The sequence below is a fragment of the Bidens hawaiensis genome, unplaced genomic scaffold, assembly GCF_021521415.1.
Source record: "Bidens hawaiensis isolate Kalapana, Puna unplaced genomic scaffold, B.hawaiensis_p1.1 tig00041133_1, whole genome shotgun sequence".
In the NCBI taxonomy this organism is placed as follows: Eukaryota; Viridiplantae; Streptophyta; class Magnoliopsida; order Asterales; family Asteraceae; genus Bidens; species Bidens hawaiensis.
This window is the reverse complement of record NW_027497270.1, coordinates 129,378-148,930: the sequence shown is the minus strand read 5'-3', so window position 1 is coordinate 148,930 and position 19,553 is coordinate 129,378. Positions and strand designations below refer to the sequence as shown.

The 19,553-nt window shown below is 34.9% G+C and overlaps 1 protein-coding gene, 1 non-coding gene and 3 pseudogenes across 4 annotated transcripts; 2 read left to right on the top strand and 3 right to left on the bottom strand.

The window, feature by feature from the left end:
* The first annotated feature begins 898 nt into the window (after window positions 1–898).
* LOC143592652 (small ribosomal subunit protein eS27y-like) lies at window positions 899–2,241 on the top strand. The gene is made up of 4 exons (XM_077072521.1): window positions 899–963; window positions 1,036–1,137; window positions 1,214–1,242; window positions 2,083–2,241. The coding sequence occupies exons 1-4, from the start codon at window positions 961–963 to the stop codon at window positions 2,207–2,209; spliced, it is 261 nt and encodes an 86-aa protein (XP_076928636.1). The 5' UTR covers window positions 899–960; the 3' UTR covers window positions 2,210–2,241.
* A 4,466-nt stretch (window positions 2,242–6,707) lies between these two features.
* On the top strand, window positions 6,708–8,441 carry LOC143592650 (xyloglucan endotransglucosylase protein 2-like; annotated as a pseudogene).
* A 178-nt stretch (window positions 8,442–8,619) lies between these two features.
* On the bottom strand, window positions 8,620–10,359 carry LOC143592642 (uncharacterized; annotated as a pseudogene). Its single transcript, XR_013145955.1, has 7 exons — window positions 10,275–10,359; window positions 10,153–10,188; window positions 9,928–10,065; window positions 9,691–9,774; window positions 9,532–9,578; window positions 8,879–8,955; window positions 8,620–8,767 (listed from the first exon to the last, which is right to left on the bottom strand). The product of XR_013145955.1 is annotated as an uncharacterized LOC143592642 (transcript).
* A 1,757-nt stretch (window positions 10,360–12,116) lies between these two features.
* On the bottom strand, window positions 12,117–15,884 carry LOC143592649 (putative hexosyltransferase MUCI70; annotated as a pseudogene). The gene is made up of 7 exons (XR_013145956.1): window positions 15,673–15,884; window positions 14,603–14,704; window positions 14,002–14,351; window positions 13,698–13,909; window positions 12,755–13,011; window positions 12,468–12,646; window positions 12,117–12,311 (listed from the first exon to the last, which is right to left on the bottom strand). The product of XR_013145956.1 is annotated as a putative hexosyltransferase MUCI70 (transcript).
* Window positions 15,885–18,931: 3,047 nt separating this feature from the next.
* Window positions 18,932–19,004, bottom strand: TRNAA-UGC (transfer RNA alanine (anticodon UGC)). The gene has a single exon. It is a non-coding gene; the product is annotated as a tRNA-Ala (tRNA).
* Between the last annotated feature and the right edge of the window lie 549 nt (window positions 19,005–19,553).

Below are 19,553 nucleotides of genomic sequence, written 5' to 3'. Positions count from 1 at the left end.
CCAATTTCTTAAATATTGAGGTCGGAAATTATTTGGTAATTTGTTTCTTTTTTCCGTGAGTAATGGACTAACCATTAACCAGATTTGTCGGCTTTCACCGTTAAGCCATTAACCAATTCAACTAATAACCAATAACCCAAAAACTAGTTAACCGGTATTTACATATATTGTTTTATTCTTTCCATGTAATTGGGTTGTTAATTATCGTCTCTTAGAGCATTCTCATCCCACTCTCTATCTCCAAACCAAAAATTACACTAAAACTTACTTTATTTTCTCTCTCCATTTCAATTAAATAATACTTTTTATACCTTTTATCATTATCTTTTCTCTTTCCTTCACTCACAACCACTTTCAAAATATATTAAAAAATTATAGGGGATGAACAATAACTTTTCAAATATACAGAAAAATCACTACTTTTTCTAAAGTATAAAAACTTTTCACTTACAACACCCTGAATCACTCTCTAAATTATAAAAACACCCCTCACATATGAGGGGTTGGATGAGAATGCTCTTATGCATAATACTAATCCTAATACTTTGGTCTAAAGGTGCACAAATCAACTGGGTAAGAATTGATTCCGGGTATGGCCAAGAACCAGTTCGGGTAGAAACAGATTTCGGGTTCGGGTCCGGGTTTTGACCGGGTAAAGGTGCAATCGGTACCAGTGGGTCCGGTTGGATTTCGTATACAGCTTTTCTAAGAAACTGAAACCTGACTTATATACACGGGCCAGGTACACCGGGTTCGGTTCCAAGTTGGGTCCAAAACTAAGATTTTTCACACATAATAGGATTTCATAATGGGCCTTTTAATACAAAAGCCCAAAAACATACATACACTACACGTCTACACATATATTCAAACATACATGCATTATATCCACTCTTCTTGTTAGGGTTTTTTTTTTCTTGAGGCGGCTGAATCAACCAAACAAACAAACCAAGACACAAAATGGTTAGATCTTTGAAACACATACTGTTTTAACATGTGTACAATCAGACCTTAAATTTAACAAACTTGTTGCAGGTTCTACCAAATGATGTTGACTTGCTGAACCCACCAGCTGAGTTGGAAAAGAGGAAGCATAAACTCAAACGCCTTGTTCAATCACCTAATTCCTTCTTCATGGTATTATTATTATTATTATTATTATTATTATTATTATTATTATTATTGGTTATTAAGATTAGTTTGATATGTGCAGGATGTCAAGTGCCAAGGCTGTTTCAACATGTGAGTATTGATTTTTAATTTTATTTAAAAAAAAATATTAAGCTTAGATTAAGAAAATATTATCTAATAACATACTTAGAATAATATTAACCCGAAGGATGGATGGCCATATAATAAATGTTTTTAAGAAAAGTAATTTTGACAACTAATTACATCACAATTCATTGGCTTGTTATTTTAACTAAAACTAACTAGTTAGGATACAATAGTTCGTTTATACTCTAAAAACAATTCTAATGCGATGTGTGTGGTGCTAGGTGGGTCGGTGTGTAATACAATGGCCCATTAATACCCAAACACAATACGCACCACGAGTGTAAGATTAGAATTATTTTGCACTAATTTTGACTTTATTTTATTAATCTCGTGAAAATAACGTTAAAAGTGGCGGAAGGTTAATCGGATATCATGTGGTGGCGTTGATAGCCGAAAGACAAGGGTACATGCACCAATCGGCCGGTGTCCCTATGGTTGAGTGTTACGTGCCTTATGTCCAAGGCTTGATGCAAAACTACTATCGAGCCGGGGGTCTTACCGGAAGCAGCCTCTAGAGGTAAGGTCGTTTACATCTTACCTTCTTTAGACCCTGTCATATCTTTGCTATTGGTGGGATATACCGAGTACGATGAGGATGATGAGAATAAGTGAATTATTGTTCATAGTGTTTTCTTTCGTTATACTAGTGAGTAGTTATTGTTAGTTGATATGATGGGTTAATATTATTCAGAAAACCGTTCCGCTTGACTCTCACTTGTTCAGTTGATCACCATTTGTTCTCCTTGTTTATGTTTCTTATTTGATTAAGTTGTTAACATTATTTTTATTATTTTGGGTGTACAGAACGACTGTTTTTAGCCACTCACAAACGGTTGTGGTGTGCGGTAATTGCCAGACGGTGTTGTGTCAGCCCACTGGTGGTCGGGCTAGACTCACTGAAGGGTGCTCTTTCAGGAGAAAGGGCGACTGATGGAGATGACGATGATGGTTTTATGTGTCTTTACTTTACTTTTTATGGATATGTAGTTTCTATGCAATGCTGTTTGATGTTATGGTCTTTGTTACTTTATATAAATGTTATCAACTTGTTTCTTTCTATTATTCAATTATTTGTTGACAGTCTAGAATCGCAAATTGGTGTTTGCGGTGGATTTTTTCACGCAAATGAGTAGGAACGCCCACGATCATTGTTTGTCTGTATCGCCTACTTGTCATCACCGACACCACCATCTCAACCTCCATTGCCTATCAGGCTACATATTTTGATACATGTTCAACCTGAGATCGTTATTGTTGGAACTTGTGTTGACCCAAACCAAATAGATACTTCTTAAAACATGTTTTGACCTGGATATATTTTGCCCAAAGCTCATTTTGATCTGAACTCATTCTTATGCTTTGTACCGCCGGATTTGCCAGGAATATCTTCAACATATTCATCCCATAAGGTTATATAAACCCATTAATAAGTTATATTTGTGGCTCAAAGTAACCCATGTTCAAAAAAAAGTTTGTAAGTTGTCATGAATAAGTGTTGCATTGTAGGTGCACAAAATACCCGGTTATTGGCCCTACCTGGTGTACCCGACCCGGAACCGGTTCCTATTCGTACCCGACCCGCTGGTATGACCTAGTACAGGATTTTTTCCTAGAGCAGTACCCGTAACTGACTTGGACCCGTTGGAACCGAAGCAGTACCCGTAACTGACCTGGGCCCGTTGGAACCGGAAATACCAGGTCAAAATCCCACCCTACTCGAAACTCGGAAAACCTGGTCAAATACCCGACTATACCCAGAACCGGTTCCTACCCTGCCCGATTTTGTTTTTTGTTGACCATACCTGGAACCGTAGCCAGTTCCGGTTCCTGAAAATGCCCGATTTGTGCACCTCTATTGCATACCATGATGCCTCTCATTAATCACTTCTCTATATCACGCGTGACGAATATGTCACACGTTTATGCAAACCTTGAGTGACTTGTAAACACACACTTTGACCTGAACACATTTTGCCCAAAGCTCATTTTGATCTGGACCCATTCTTATGCTTTACACCGCCCGATTTGCCAGGAATACTTTCTACGTATTCATCTCATATAAAGTTATATAAACCCATTAATAAGTCATATGTGTCTCAAAATAACCAAGATGCTGCATACCAAGATGCTGATCTCATTAATCACTTGACGAATATATCACACGTTTATGTAAACCTCGAGTGATTTTCAAACGCTTAATGTTCACATCAAGCTTTTCTTTATGTAAAGTTGTCGGGCTATCGTGTTAAGTTTGAGCTTATGTTAATGTTATTTAGTTAATCAACACGGTTTGGGTACGAGTTTCGGTAGTTTAAGCTATTTGAATACATAATAAATTAAGTTTTAAGAAATGTGATTAGTTATTAGTTATTACAGGTAGATCCCAGTTTACAGGCGTATAACATAGATAACTTGAACCCAAAAAGTTGATGACTTGATGGGCTTGTCAATGTATCTTTGAACAGCCTGTTGCAGGAGCCAGGAATATTTTTTTATTCTTTTTTAATAGTTATAACTAATGTTAAATAAAACCTGTATAGTTTACGGTCCAGGGGTGAGCAATAACAAAACCGTAACCGAAAACCGAAATGTTAACTGAAAAATTAACCAGTATCAGTCATAACCGAACAAAACCGACGGTTGTGGTTAAGTGAATATGGTTAACTGACAATTCAATTATGGTTAGGGTTGATGTGTCTCTGGTAACCATTTAACCGAAGCCGAACTGAACCTTGTATGTTTATAGGGGTGGGTGTAGCTTTATTGGGGCAAGGAGTGGCCCCGGCCCCCTCCGTATTTTTGCTCGGTAATGTAAATTTATCCTTTTATCGGTCAAAAATTTTGAAACATAGTGTAAATTTACCCGTTTTTGACCAAAATTTTGAGTCCGACCCCCTCTTATTTATGAAACTTTTAATACACATTGAATCCGCCCCCCTCGACGTATATATCCAAGCTTCGCCACTGCATGTTTATGTTTTTCCAAATTTTATGCATCTTTCAATTTTTTATACATCTATTTCTAGATTCATTTATATTTATGTTGCAACTATCTATAACATAACCATGAAACATCATAACCAAGCTTATATATAATCAACATATTTTAGCCTCTAAACTTTATAATTGAGCTTGCAAAATGATAACCGAACTGATTTTACTAGAACCAAAAAAAAAAAATTGGGCAATTAATCGAGCTCAACTGAAACAGACCCTTAACGACGGTTAACCGACCATTCCGTTATGATTATGATTAAACTGTCTTCTATGACCGAACCAACTATTTAAGTTGCAAAATTCAAATTTGCTTGTTCAATATTATTACACAAAACCAAAGACAAAACATAACTTTAGTTATCTTAAAACCATTTTAACATATTTGTGAAATACTATATTCCAAAATTTAGTTGTCAAACTCAAACTCACGTGTGTGACAACATAAGTATGTGTGCCTAGACAAAAAGAAACCAAACATTGTTTGACATATACGTTTGATAACAAGTAACTTGAAAATCCTTAAATATATGAAACACGGTTGGGTAAGACTGGGGGAGGAAGGGAGCAAGTCACGTGCACACCATGATATTAATATACGTTATTTTAAAATAGCAGTGTTCTAGCGGTAACCTGGTGAATTTCTCTAGAGCAGGTCGCAGGTTCGAGTCTTATTCACGACAGAGTGTCATGCGCGAGCTAGGGGTTTATTGTAACATGTCTTCGGGCGATGGGTTTCTCCTAGAATTAGTGGATGGCTTGGACCCGTTTTAATTATCATTAATTTCATATATAAAGCGAATACGATTAATTCTCAATCCTAATTGCATCCTCAACAACAAATATTCATCAAGTATATTTGTGAAATACATATAACTTCATGATGTTTTAATGTTTAACAAGCGAAATGAGAATGTCAGTCTAATGCTAAAAAGGGTGAATAACAATCGGGTTAAATGCATGGCGGATTTTAATCTTCAAAATAAATCTTATAGTTTATTATCACTTTTATATGTCTCTCTCTCTCATTGTAATACTAATAATAGCTAACAGAATGTAATACCTACTTATAACAATTATCAGAAATATTATAAAACATAAATAAATAAGGTATATTGGTTTTATTAATCTTAACTATTGCTTTTTGGTCAATGTCGGTCTCAATTAACGAATTGACTACTGACGGTCCTAACTTTTAACGTATTTGTTCCTAATGGTCCGCAACTAACAGAATCCTAACGCCGTTAGTTTCAGGTAGTCGGAAAACGTTTTTTTGCCAGAAAAGTCAAATTTGTTGCCGGAAAACACCACCTGAACACCGCAACCACCACCAATTGACTCACCGTCAATCAGCTACCACCACTTGAGCACCATAAACCGATTCCGACGATGGTTCTAGGGTTTCCGGCTACCTCAATAATTGGGGATTTATTAGAAAAAAGTTCCTAAAGGTCCGATACAAAGTTACCAAGATGTTTGGGACGAAAATATTGAGTTTTCGGGAAAAAAATTGAGTTTTCCGGGCAAATACTTTTTTCAGGCGACCTGAAACTAACGATGTTAGGATTCTGTTAATCGCTAATCGTTAGCAAAAAATACGTTAAAAGTTGGGACCATCAGCAGCCAATTCGTTAGTTGGAACCGATAGTGATCAAAAAACGATAGTTGAGATTAATAAAAACCAACATACATAAATAAATAAATGAAGTTTTTATAGGATAACTTCAATACATTCCCTCTAGCATCTCTTTAAATAAGAGGAACTGATGTGAATTAAAAAAAAAAAAAAAAACTAAGTGATTTTAGAGGAGCATTTGGAGATGGTTTAAATGTTTAATCAAAGTATAAAACTTAAAAACTACACCAACGTATTAAAAAATAATCATTCAAAAAGTTGTGTTGGGGTGGATAGTGGCTAGATGTGACATTGCCTCAAAAGAAGGCAACATTGGATGAGTATTTATTATTTAACTAGAGAGATTCTAGTCTCCAATCAAACAAGAAACAACTAAAGATAGCTCTTACAAAGGGAGAACACCTTGTGTTTTTCCTAGTATTTGAGGTAAGGGTTTAATCCATAATTCCTTGTTTAGTTGTACTTATAAATATGGATGATTTATGTTCAAATAAAAATTGGTATCATTATAATTTTCTTGTGGTGTTAAAAAGCTACATGTATGAAAAAATTCACAATAAAAACATTTTTTTAGGTTCAGTCGTACATGTTTAAATGCATATGAAGTTAAATTATAACTGCATAGTTCTAAAATACGTGAATTATTTGAAGTATACATACTTTATATTCACGTATCATTATTAATGTTTTGAAAATACACAAACACGACCCTCTTTTTTACCTTTTGTTAATTATATGCGATTATATGTCTATCTATATGTACAAGTTTTATTGTTAATATTATCTTGTAGGGAAGAATATGGTTCAAAGAAAATGCCAAGGAGTATGGACATATGCTTATATGATGGCAGTTGTTCTTCTCATAGGTGTTGTGGCTGGAGCCGTCCCAAAGAAGCCGGTCCCGGTGTCTTTTGGTAAGAACTATGTACCTACTTGGGCGTTTGACCACATTAAGTACTTCAACGGCGATTCACATATCCAGTTATTACTTGACAAGTACACCGTCACTGGCTTCCAGTCAAAGGGCTCCTACCTCTTCGGTCATTTCAGTATGAGAATTAAAATGGTCCCCGGAGATTCAGCTGGCACTGTCACTGCCTTTTATGTATGTAGCGTTTGTACTTATCTATAAATGCGTATATGCTTTGTGAATGACGTTTGTTAATGTGGTTGGAAATGCAGTTGGCATCCCAAAACTCCGAGCATGATGAGATTGATTTCGAGTTCTTAGGAAATAGGACAGGCCAACCGTATATTTTACAAACAAACGTGTTCACAGGCGGCAAAGGTGTCCGGGAGCAACGTATATACCTATGGTTCGATCCTACTAAAGATTTCCACTCCTACTCCATCTTGTGGAATCTCTATCAAATAGTGTAAGTATTAGACTTAGACGGTTAGCTAACGTACCACTAATCCTACTCATAAATCTACACATTAAAAATCACAATAAGAGTTTGTTAGTTATCAACAATTTTAAATGAAATAATCACCTTTTTTTCTTTCAAAATCAGGACTTTGACCCTATGCAGTCAATCTTGGTAGTATATTAGTGATATCTAGGATATCGGTCAGAATATCGGTACCGATAATATCGACGATGGTGACCGATATTTCAGCCATATTTCACAGATATTTCACTAATATTCCCGATATCAGTGTTTTAATTCTTAATTTTCAATTTTTAGTGTCTAATGTCGGTGTTACGAGTCTTAATCAGTTCCTACATGCTACAATTGTTAGTGTTGCAAAAGGTTAACTTGTTAACAGTAGGAGAATATATTGAATTGTTAGCGTTAAAGTGCTCTATATATATATATATATAAATTCCGCATGATGTTAAAATTACCGATATCCCACCGATATCTCACCGCGATAACCGATATCTCAAATATCGGTCCTCGGCCGATATTCGATATTTTTCCGCATTAGCTGCTTAGCTTTGGCATCAAGCGATGTAAATTTTGCATCATACATGTCCTGTCAGCCAAAAGTATGCCACATGTCATGATAGGCGAGGCGACATGGCTTGTCAGCGTAAAATAAATTTTGTCGGTGTATGGGCACGCAGTGTCACCTAGTCATGATTTCTATAAAATTAGAAATCTTTGATAATTTGAAAAAGAAAGTATTAATAAACAAAGCTTGATAATATTATGAAGGTTTTTTGTTCATAAGAGTGTTCAAGAACAATAAGCATTTGGGAGTCAGGTTCCCCTTCAACCAACCCATGAAGGTATACTCAAGCCTATGGAACGCGGACGACTGGGTCACAAGGGGCGGTTTAGAGAAGACGGACTGGTCAAAGGCGCCATTCGTGGCTGATTACAAAGACTTCCACATCGACGGATGCCAGTCATCAGTTAATGCCAAATACTGAGGCAAACACTGGTGGGACCAGAAGAAGTACCGCGATCTTGATGATTACCAATGGCGTCGGCTTCGTAGGAAGTTCACGATTTATAACTATTGCACTGACCGTAAACGCTTCCCAGTTATGCCTCGAGAGTGCAAAAGCGACCGTGACGTTTAACGCTTATTGTTATTGTATTTAATAAACTATAAGATTTATATTTGATGTAATGAACTTTAAATATCATACCGATAGATATAAAATGTGTCGTGACTCGTGAGTGTATAACGTGTTAGAAAATGACCCGACACCAGATTATTTGTTTATCGTTCATTCAACAACCAGCAAAACTAGTTTCTTAAACACTAACATCAAATAGGTTCCAATCATTAATTCTAAATGTAGCAACCACCTGTTTAAAAACATCGGCTATTGGGGTCCGTCCCGACTCTGCAGCAGGCACGGTTAGACCGGGTCCCACCGATCGTGCACTTTCGCTTGAGGGGCTGCAACCACAACACAAACAGACCGCAGGTCGGTTATTAGATTCATGAAACCATAGTAATACCAAAAGAAAGATAAAAGATGTTACTGGTTTATACATTGATTATACATACTTTATGAAAACAGGCTCGTATGCGGTGATGAGTACATCTGTTTGAACTCCTTTAAGTCGAAAATTTGCCAAATAAACCTGAAAAAAATACTCAATTAGAGATTTTTTTTTTTACCATAACTAATATTAAAATTTAACATAACTAATATTAAAATGAATTATTTTTTTTGCGAATTAACTATGTTAAAGATTTAAAGAAAGCTAGGCCTGGCTTGTAAACGAGCCGAACATTCATAGAACCGTTCGGTGGGAAGTTCGTTTATGTTTGTTAATTTAATAAACAAACGAACATGAACACATGTCTCGTAAGTGAATGTGCATTCATTTATGTCCCTTCATTTACGTTCGTTCGCTTATCAAATTTGTTTATTACTAATATTGCTTTAAATTCAATTTAATTTTCATATTTTCGGACCCCTTTTTAACTTTTAAAAATGTTGGATGTAATAATAATGGCATTTTAAACTTCAATTTGTATATTCACATTTAATTGTTGTCGGTTTACGTTTAAGTTTTGTTTGTTTATTTCGTAGTTCGTTTGCTTAGAACATTAGTGAATGAACACATACAAACACGAAAATATGTTCGTTTACGTGTTCGTGAATCGTGTCCGTTCATTTGTTTGGTTAAAGTTAATTGAGTTAAAGATTATACCCTTACAAGATTTTGAGCTTCTCTTCTTGGCGTCCCTTGGAAATAGCCTACGCGAATTAAGAGAATCAAACATGTCTCAATATTGACTTTATGAGTTGACAAATAGTCATAAACATTTTCCCCAAACAATAACCAAAGTCAAATCGGTTTCTTGTTTACCATTTGGGCAGTTGCAGTTGTTATGACAGAAGGTGTGTTTCTGTATCCCAATTCCCGAGCCTCGAATACTGCTGACTGTTCGGTCTTATAAATATATATAATTAAATATTTGGAAAAAAAAAACATATGTCATTAATTTTAGTGGTGTTTTAGATGTTAAAATAACAGTCTATAGTTCCATGATTCATTTCAACTATGGTTTCAACTTTCAACAGATCTCAAAGAAAGTGAATTTACAATAGTGCCCTCGGCGCGTTGTTCGTTAGCAAGGTCTTGTAGAAACCAAATAGCACTTCCATCGTCTGCCACGTCATGCTTCATTTCTAATAGCTCGATTATCAGGCTCTCGTCGCGTTCGGGGTCCACAAACACCTCCTAAAGACAAAATATTTGCATAATAATAATAACAAATAATCATAATAATAATGGATATAAAGTTATAAACCGATGAAATAAGCGAACCTGGTGATCGGGAACTTCACGAATATTACTCACATCCTGCAAATGACAGATTGTCGTAAACAAACAATATGCGAGTGTAACGAATAAAGATTGAAAAGATAAATTATAATTTATAAACCAACCTGAAACCTAAGTGGGAAAGTAGTGGAAATTGCTCCACCAAATAACTGTCTTTGTGGGAATTGTTCCATTTCAATGAATAACTGAAAGAATCTTATATAAAAATTAGTAACACTACTGCAATCAGTGACTAATACATTCATAAAGAATTGACAATTCAAATGTTGTACAAAATAGATAATAATACTGGATATCAATTTCATATTTTAATCCTGTAAGTATGTATTAACTATATCAATCAATCAGTAAGATTATGAGTTTATATCAGTGACAACACTAGATTGTGTTGATTCTGATCAAGGCATCAATCTACCTATTATCTAGCAAGAAACAAACAAGTTAAAAGAATAAATAATATGAGAGTTTACCTTTGATTATAGCTTCAAACTAGAACCATGCAATCTGTCCTGCAATTATGGGTTTTTCTAGTTTCTTCTAGTCAACTAATAGTTTTTTTTTTAAATATTATAATGCAATTATTGTATACTAATGCAATTTATTTGTAATAAATTAACTTCTTTACACAAAAGTGCTTATGTTCAAATTACTTTAGCATCATGTAAAAATCAGTATGAATTGGTAGACATTTGATATCAGAAAGATTCACTCGGGTATTGGAGGTAGGTTCAAACGGTGTTAAAAAAAATTACACCGATGCCCGTTATAAAATTAGACTTCTTGACCAACTGAGGAGCAACGTTTTTCCTACACATATTGATACCGCTAATGACAACCCAAGCATCTAGCCATGTGCGAACTTACTTTTCTTTAGTATAGCCGAATCTTGTGCGGGTTCTACAAACGTTAACTGGACGGCGACGGACAAGAGGCCCACAGATTATGTATTATGGTGTCTGTCCGTGAGTGTTTCTGGTTGTGGTGTTGGTAGGACAACGTATTGCGGTTGTGGTGTTGGTAGGACAACGTATTGCGCCTGTCTTCTCGTTGTTACCAAGAGAGCAACTTTATGGTATCAACGGATAGCTAGCCAAATCATAAGATGTTTTGTAGTTTTGTAACAATTTAGCGTCAAACATCATATATTAATTAAACTGAATTGAGGCCGAGAAAGAAAGAAAGAAAGCAACACTTATATTGAACAAAACAATAGTTAGTCAAATCATGAAATTAGCAAATACAGCTCTTAGCAGACTCTGATCATAAAGGTTGACGTACACAACATTTCAGCCGCCGTTGGCTTCGAATAGGAGCTTCAAACGATTCGGTCAAATTTCAAGTTAGAGCATTCACGCGCACTTTGTAGTTTGCACATCACACTCCAGATGACGTGTGATTACTAGAGCTGCTACACATATCATGTTAGACAAATGTAATCTCAATCTGTCCTTGTCGGTAATGGATCATCTATAATGTTACAAATAAATTATCACACAACAATTAAAAATAGCTTTTTTGTAATCTTAAATAATTACGAGTTCCATAAACTGTTTAGTTTATTCCCAAACCCGAAAAAATAAGAGTGCTAATCTACAATAACAATATTCCTAGTATGAAGTTTTTATGGTACTCCAATTACAGCCATCATCTATACCTTTTCAACTTATGCGCAGAATCTAAGGCGACCACATCTACAACATAAATGGATCCTAAACTAACCGACGGGTCTTCATTCGACACCTCACTATATCTGCAGAAGTGAGAAGTCCCTTCACTTTTGAGCGGGAATACAACAAAAGCTTCAAAATTATGTTCAACAAAACCAGCTTATTTCTCAACTGAATGATAATAATAAAATAAAATTACTTCAGTTATACACCGATAGTCACCCAAAATAGAAATCAGACAAAAGCTGATTATATGTATATGCAGTCAAGTCATTTTATTCAAAAATTGGGTTCTTAATGAAATAATATAACTTCTGTAATCATTCTTGACACAATAACTATTTATACAAAATAACAATGAACAAACCTTGGAGCATTTCATAGCACAGGGCGACGAACCCCTAAATATTTGTGGGCCATCAGTCAGGGATTCCTATGATGAAATAGCTTTGTGATTGCTCTGCGTTCACAATCCTACATGTGATAAAACGTAAAAACTACAACAATTATGATGATATAATAATAGCAATAATAATAATAATAATAATAGAAAGTATGTTGGTTTTATTGATATTTGCTAGATAAACATGTATAAAAACATTTTTAAACCTTGTAGAGACAAAAAATTACCTTAAACATATGAAGCACAAACAGTTTATCCGGGTTCGTCTTTTTCAACTTCAAGAAAGTATATCCAAAACTCAACTGATCACGTGAAGTAAACCGATCGACTTCATTAAACCAAAGACACGAAAATAAGTTTGACATTGGTGTATGAGCTCTAATAATAACAGAACCTTCTGGAACATCTGCAATCACAAACCCAAAAGAAAAAAGATAGAATTAGCATCTTAAATCCAACTATTAACAAACAGTCTTCAAAATATGAAATAAAATAAAATACCAGCGATACGCACAACTTGGAAGTGGTTTATACGGGTCAAAAGGGTCAAACTTATGCAGACCATCAGACTGATAAAACAAAAACTGTCGGTCGATCACTGTGTGATTGTATTTATTTAAACGTTTATTTTGTTGTACTTCGTCCCACACGCAATGACGCGTGTAATGGTTGGAAATTGCATATTCTGCCTTATTCCGCCACAGAAAATATTCAATTAGCTGCATCGGGTCTGTATGAAGCCTCAACTTGCTATCGAGCCAAATTGAATACCTGAAAACAATTATTACTAGATATTAAAACCGTATACAATTTACTAAGGGAATGTTTCCAAACACTCTACAATTTATCTCTCCCTATTACAACTTCAAACACCATAAGCACATTCATAAATGAACAAGCATAACTAAACATAAATGAACGAACATAACTTAGCTAAAACCGATTAAAACTAAATATAAACAGCAATGTATTGGGCCTAAAAAGTTATTAAAACTAGACTAAAATGTAAAAGGCCTAAAAAATATAAACTAATACACTGGCAAACAAAACTTAACAAACTCAAACAAGCGTATACTAACGAATATAAATTAACATAACTGAACAAACACAAAGAAATGGTCATGAATATAAATGGACGAACAAAAGAAAAGGATTTCTTCTTGTTCCTTCGTTTATTAAATAAACAAACTTTCCGCTGAACGGTTCACAAACAGTTAACTGAAAGCTTGGTTCATTTATAGAGTAAATTGCTTCATAAAAACATGAAAAAGTACCTCTTTGGTGATTTATCTATTATTTCATCAAATAATCAGAATTTGCCACACTATATTATGTGACTATAACCACAACACGTTTTACTATACTTGATTATCTGATTCTGACTATTCAATATAATATCATCGGTTTGAAGACACATCCAAACACCCCATAAGATATGTACATAGTTTGAGGATCACCTGGCTGATGGGAAGAGACGGTGTGACAAAAATTTTGGCACTTTTCCGGTTTTCCTCATGTCATCATACGGTAGATTGCTTACAACAACCATCCTCCATAATCCAATAAACCCTTTTTCATCAGGAATACTTCCTTCATTTGATAGTTTTACAAGTGTTTCTTTGTCAACAAACATGACAAAACAAACGTTTTCCTTTGAGTGTCCGCTGATCTGCAACATCACATAATATCACAACCCATATTTCAATTACTAGCTCATTAAGTGGTAAAAATAAAATATTATAAAATAATAATTATGAATACCATTTTGCTAGTTGGCCTTCGCAAAAAGTCCGAGCTTCCAAAAATACAGGATGATACAACAACAGTACAAGTATTCATGTACATTTTGTCCTCTTTGTCCAAATCAAACCCAGTGCTTGTAAGCCCTTCTACAAAACCACAGTGAATTGTTTGATTGACTGCATGGAAAGACTGTTCTCTTTCTTCAAGGGTTTGATGACCTCCAAATCTGGGAGTAATTTGATTTGCATGTGATTGTATGTTCTCCCTCATAACATACTGTAATGAAAATTTTACAAAGTTCCAAAAGGTTTTGGTTTCAACAAGTGGTTCAACCAAGTCCTTTAAGTCAACTTTACAAGGGTAAAAACCTAAAACATGAAATGCGAAGGAATGAGTTAAGAAACTAATGGCTGTGTCAAATGAAAGATGAAGCAGATATCCCAAACTTTAGTAGATAGATTATATTGTTATTTGTTAATAAAAATATGCTTTATATGTTGAATTCTTATAGCAGCAATGATGTATTTTAAGCAAAAAAAAGTGGTTATTAGATGGAAATATGGAACTGAAATAGATTACAATGTCAACTCAACAAGAGTAGAGTATATAGAATTCTTACGTGCCCTGTGAGGCTTCTTTTTTGGTTGTTCTGTGGTATTAGATTCTACTGATACATCTTTTACAAATGTTGATGATGAAAAGCCTTGATGCTCTTCTACACCTGCAAAGAAATACAAGAAAGCAATATAAGTGTATGCAATCTACAGACAAAATGGGATTATGTCTCGTGGGAATCTCAAATCAATATAACATAAGAATGATGTGTACATCCATATTGTTTAGGAATACCAAGATTGCAGGGTCCTAGATATAATAGAACAAAAGTTACAAAACAACGTATTTGGTCATGTGATTCTAAAACTGACTATCTACTCTAGCCTTCAAGTTCTAGAGGAATAAAAATGGCTTCTTTCAGCTAACGTATCACCTCAGATATCAAAACTTATCCACTTATTTAGCTTGAAAATTTGAAATCATTGGCATAAAATCAGGATATGGATTTACATAAAATTTTCTACCTATTACCAGACCAGTGCAAAATGATACAATATCCTCAAATTTACCACCCACAGTCTTAGGTTTTAAAATATCAGGAGCGCATAATGCGCGCATCACATGATGCAGTGATAAAATCGCATCGCGCGATGCAGTTTCATTCTGTGTGCATCAGATGATGTGGTCTGATGTGATCTTATGTGTGATGTGGCACCTTATACAATTGAACAGTATGTGAACGTATTAAACCATTTATTAAACAGAGAATATCTTACTTTTAGTGTTTAAAAGTTAACAAGTTCAAACATTATCTATAAATAACTTATCATTTTTTTTTATTTAGAACGCCTTTCATACTTGATGCACTCGCCTAACACATATAGCATCACGCACTGGCTTTTGGAGTAAAAACGCATCGGATTGTAACACGCATTTTAGACCAAGCTCACAGTAAGGTATTTCCTTAATCTTTCTAGATTTTAGAAACTGGATCACATGGTCGAAGGTCCATAAAACAATTCTAGGTCAAAAATAACGCATTCGAATGCTAGATCTCATCTGTTTTATGCAATTAACCATGCAAATTCATGCTAACTTAGTAAAAAAATTGTAGCAGCTATGCTAATAAATTACCATGGAAGAACATCTTAAAATCCGAAGGTCGCAATACAAATGGAGAAGAGAGCGGCAAATGAGAATATCCAAAACAATAATCTCCTGCGTCCAGACCTCCTGCTACGTCGAACAGCCGGTAATCCATGATCAGCAGCTTTAACCAGATCCGAACCACCATAAACTCCCCTCCTCTCCGGTAACATTTCAGTTTTGCCTAAACCTAATTTGCTGCAAATTCATCGGTATGAAATAATTCGTCATATTCATAAGACTTAGGAGAATATTATGCATCATTTCAGAGTATTATACTAACTTCAATCCAAAAAAAAAACATGTAGCATTTAAGTCGTTCCCTAACCTAATTTTCTGCAAATTCATCCGTATAAAATTAACATCATTCTTCAAATTCATAAGAACGATAAGATCTAGAATAATATTATGCATCGGCACATATATTATACTAACTTCGATTTTCTTTTAAGATCAATTGTACTCTTATTTCTCATTAAACTCAAAAAAATTACAATAAAGTGGCAGGCAAGTGGGCAACAAGCTGCTCCGCAACCCCACTTTTGCTGCAAATTCATATGCATAATATGCACATCATTCTTCAAATTCATAAGATCTAGGACTCTATAATGCACCCTATCAGATTATTATACTAACTTCACTTCAAAATAAACATATACGTCCAAATAAAACCTAACTTGCTGCAAATTCATCTATATAAAATCAACATCGTTCTTCAAATTCATAATATATAGAATAATATTAGCATCGTATCAGAATATACTACTAATTTCACATCAGAATAAACAGATTAGGCCAAATAAAACCTAATCTGCTGCAAATTCATCTGTATATATTTAACATATACCTTAGTTCATAAGCTCTGGCAGGATATTATGCATCATATCAGATTATACTCTACTAATTTCACCTCAAAATAAACAGATACGTCCGAATAAAACCTAATTTGCTTCAATTTCATCTGTATATAATAATTCTTCAAATTCATAAGATCTAGAATAATATTATGCAACGTATCACATTATTATACTAACTTAGATTCAAAATAAACAGGTAACACTACAGTTTTTCCTAAACCTAATTTGCTGCAAATTCATCCGTACAAAATCAACATGATTCTTCAAATTTCTAAGATCTAGAATAGTATCATGCATCCTATTATATTATCATACTAGCTTCACTTCAAAAATAAGCATATACGTTCAAATAAAGCCTAATTTGCTGCAAACTCATAAGATCTAGGAGATTATCATGCATCGTATCGGATTATCACACTCATTTCACTTAAAAATAAACAAATACTTACGAATAAGATCTAATTTACCTGTTTCATGTAGAAAACGGTTTACGGATATGAGTGCGGATGTTATTCGGATCTGTAATTACAGGTTTGAATTTGTGGTTATGATAGAGAGAATGGAATATTTGAGGAGCATTGTCGGTGAATGAATGAGAAAGAAGACGAAAGTCGAAAGCGCCTTTTCCTAGTTTACTTTTTATGCTAGATTGATTGTATTCAACTGATGTGGATTTAGCATAACCGTAAATGTGGATTTAAATAAATGGCATGATGTCGATAGATATTTTTTATTTAATTCGGTTTGGGGTTTCCGGGTGTTGTTTAAATTGGATGTCGGGTAAGTGGTTGGCATCTTTTAGGTGGTGTTTGTTTTTCTAAAGGAGTTTGGGCGGACTATTTTGTTTGCGTCGCGTACACCATGTACAGACATTGGCATATACAGACTGTTTGTTTTTTCGATGACGTTTCATTAAAAACGTATGCGCGAACTCTTCTTGATGCAGACTGGGTCCATCCACTTATAAGATCTTCTAAGATCTATAAAGGGTTAAACACCACCACCTACCAACACCCACAGTCTACCACCACCCACCGTCCACCACCGTCACCGCCGTCTACCACCACCATCCACCATAACCACAACCCATGATCCGCCACCGCCGTCTGTCACAACCACCACCCACTGTGCGCCACCACCATCGTCCACCACCACTCTTCTCCACCATCGTACACCACCACAACTGTCCACTATCATCGTTCGTACACCACCACCATTTTATTTTAGCAGTCTACAGACGTTAAAAAACAAAACAGTCTTTTTCTTGCAGACTGCAGAGGTTTGGTCCACCTCTTCTTCTGCAGATGTCAGCATATGTGTCCGCAGACTGTAAGCATTTTACCTTTAAAAAAACAAACAACACCTTAGTCTGTTAACTTAGACAAATGGTTTGTAATTTAAACCAGCAAAATCATTGCTATTACTGTATTCTGGTAATACCGGTTTAAGCCTAAGGTAAATTTTATTGTTTAGCTTAAGACAAAAAAAAAACCTTTTGCGGCTCATATTTACCTTTGATTCAAAGTTTTAGCCTAGCGATTAGTTCCTAAACCATCGAATCAATAAGATTTAACCTAGTGGTCTTTCCCATAACATGAAATCATTGTTCTTTTGGATTATTTTTTATGAAATTATATGGTTAACTAACAATCTAGTTGAACCGCCCGGTAAGGTTCAAAACCGGGTTTTCAAACATTGGTTATTCGGGTTTTTTTTTGTTGGAGATATATAATGGGTTAATTGATCTAGGACAGGTCGGGTGTAATTGGGATTCTTATTACATAAATGAGTCACTAAAGTGTGAAGTGTCAAAAAACGATTGGCCTTTAAAGAAGCTGAGAATGGTCGTAAATAGTGAGTAAATATTATGGTTTTAATGTCATTGGTAGTGGAAAAAACAATGATAAGTAAAAACCCGTACCATTATAAATTAAGGATGAGCAAATTCGGTACCAGTACCGATTTGGCGGTATCAAAGTTTTGAGTTTCGGGATCGGTAAGATACAGGTACCGATATGCACGGTACCGGTATTTCCCGAATTTTTACCTTCAATACCGGTACCGTCCCGAAACGAATATTAAAAATAAAAAAAAATAAAAATAAAAAAAAGACGGTAGTAAAGTTGGGTTGTAAATGGTTGTAATAAAATTCGGGAATTATGTTATGAGGAATTTGGGTTAATCGGTTGAACTCGATCGGGGGCTTTTCTAAATTCTAACAATATACCAACCCATTTATTTACATGCAATCGGTGGGTTGGTCTTGTTTAATCAAGTTTTGGGTGGTTTTGGGTCGGGTTTTTGTGCATAAGCCTTCGTTTATTAATCTTGTTACAAGAAAGAATTAATGTGGATACAATTCATGTGACAAAACGTATGTTAAAAACGTTTGGAGATGCGGGGGATCGAACCCCGTGCCTCTCGCAAGCAAAGCGAGCGCTCTACCATTTGAGCTACATCCCCATGTCTGTCGAATCGTAATGTGTCAATTTGAATATTTAAATTCACACTCACTTCATTCAACATTTTATCTCACTGCTTAGCATTTTGTCTTATTCAAAGTTATTTTGACAATCATCTTACTGGTTTTGGTATCTATGTCTCTCTAGAGAAACACAATAATGTTTGACTTTTGGCATTAGACTATTAGAGTCATCTCTTTGGAATGTTCCCAAAGATATCATCTTATGAATCTTGATCTAGAGAGAACACAATTGATGAATCGATTTGTAACTTCTTAAACCGGTCTCCTCAAAGTAACCTAAGCTTCGAGCTTCAAAGAAGCAAAAGGGTTGAAAACAAACCGTGAAGCCCTTTTTTAAACCGTAACCAAACCATATTACTCCTATCCCGACCAAGCCGTCGTATTTATCTTGGTTTGGCTGTTCTGATCAGTTTCAACGGTCTTTTAGCATTCCTCCTTCGATACACAAAAATATAAACATATAGATGTAGTATATATTATTTCTAACATATAAAGTAATAAAGTATATTATTATTTTCTTTTTGGTT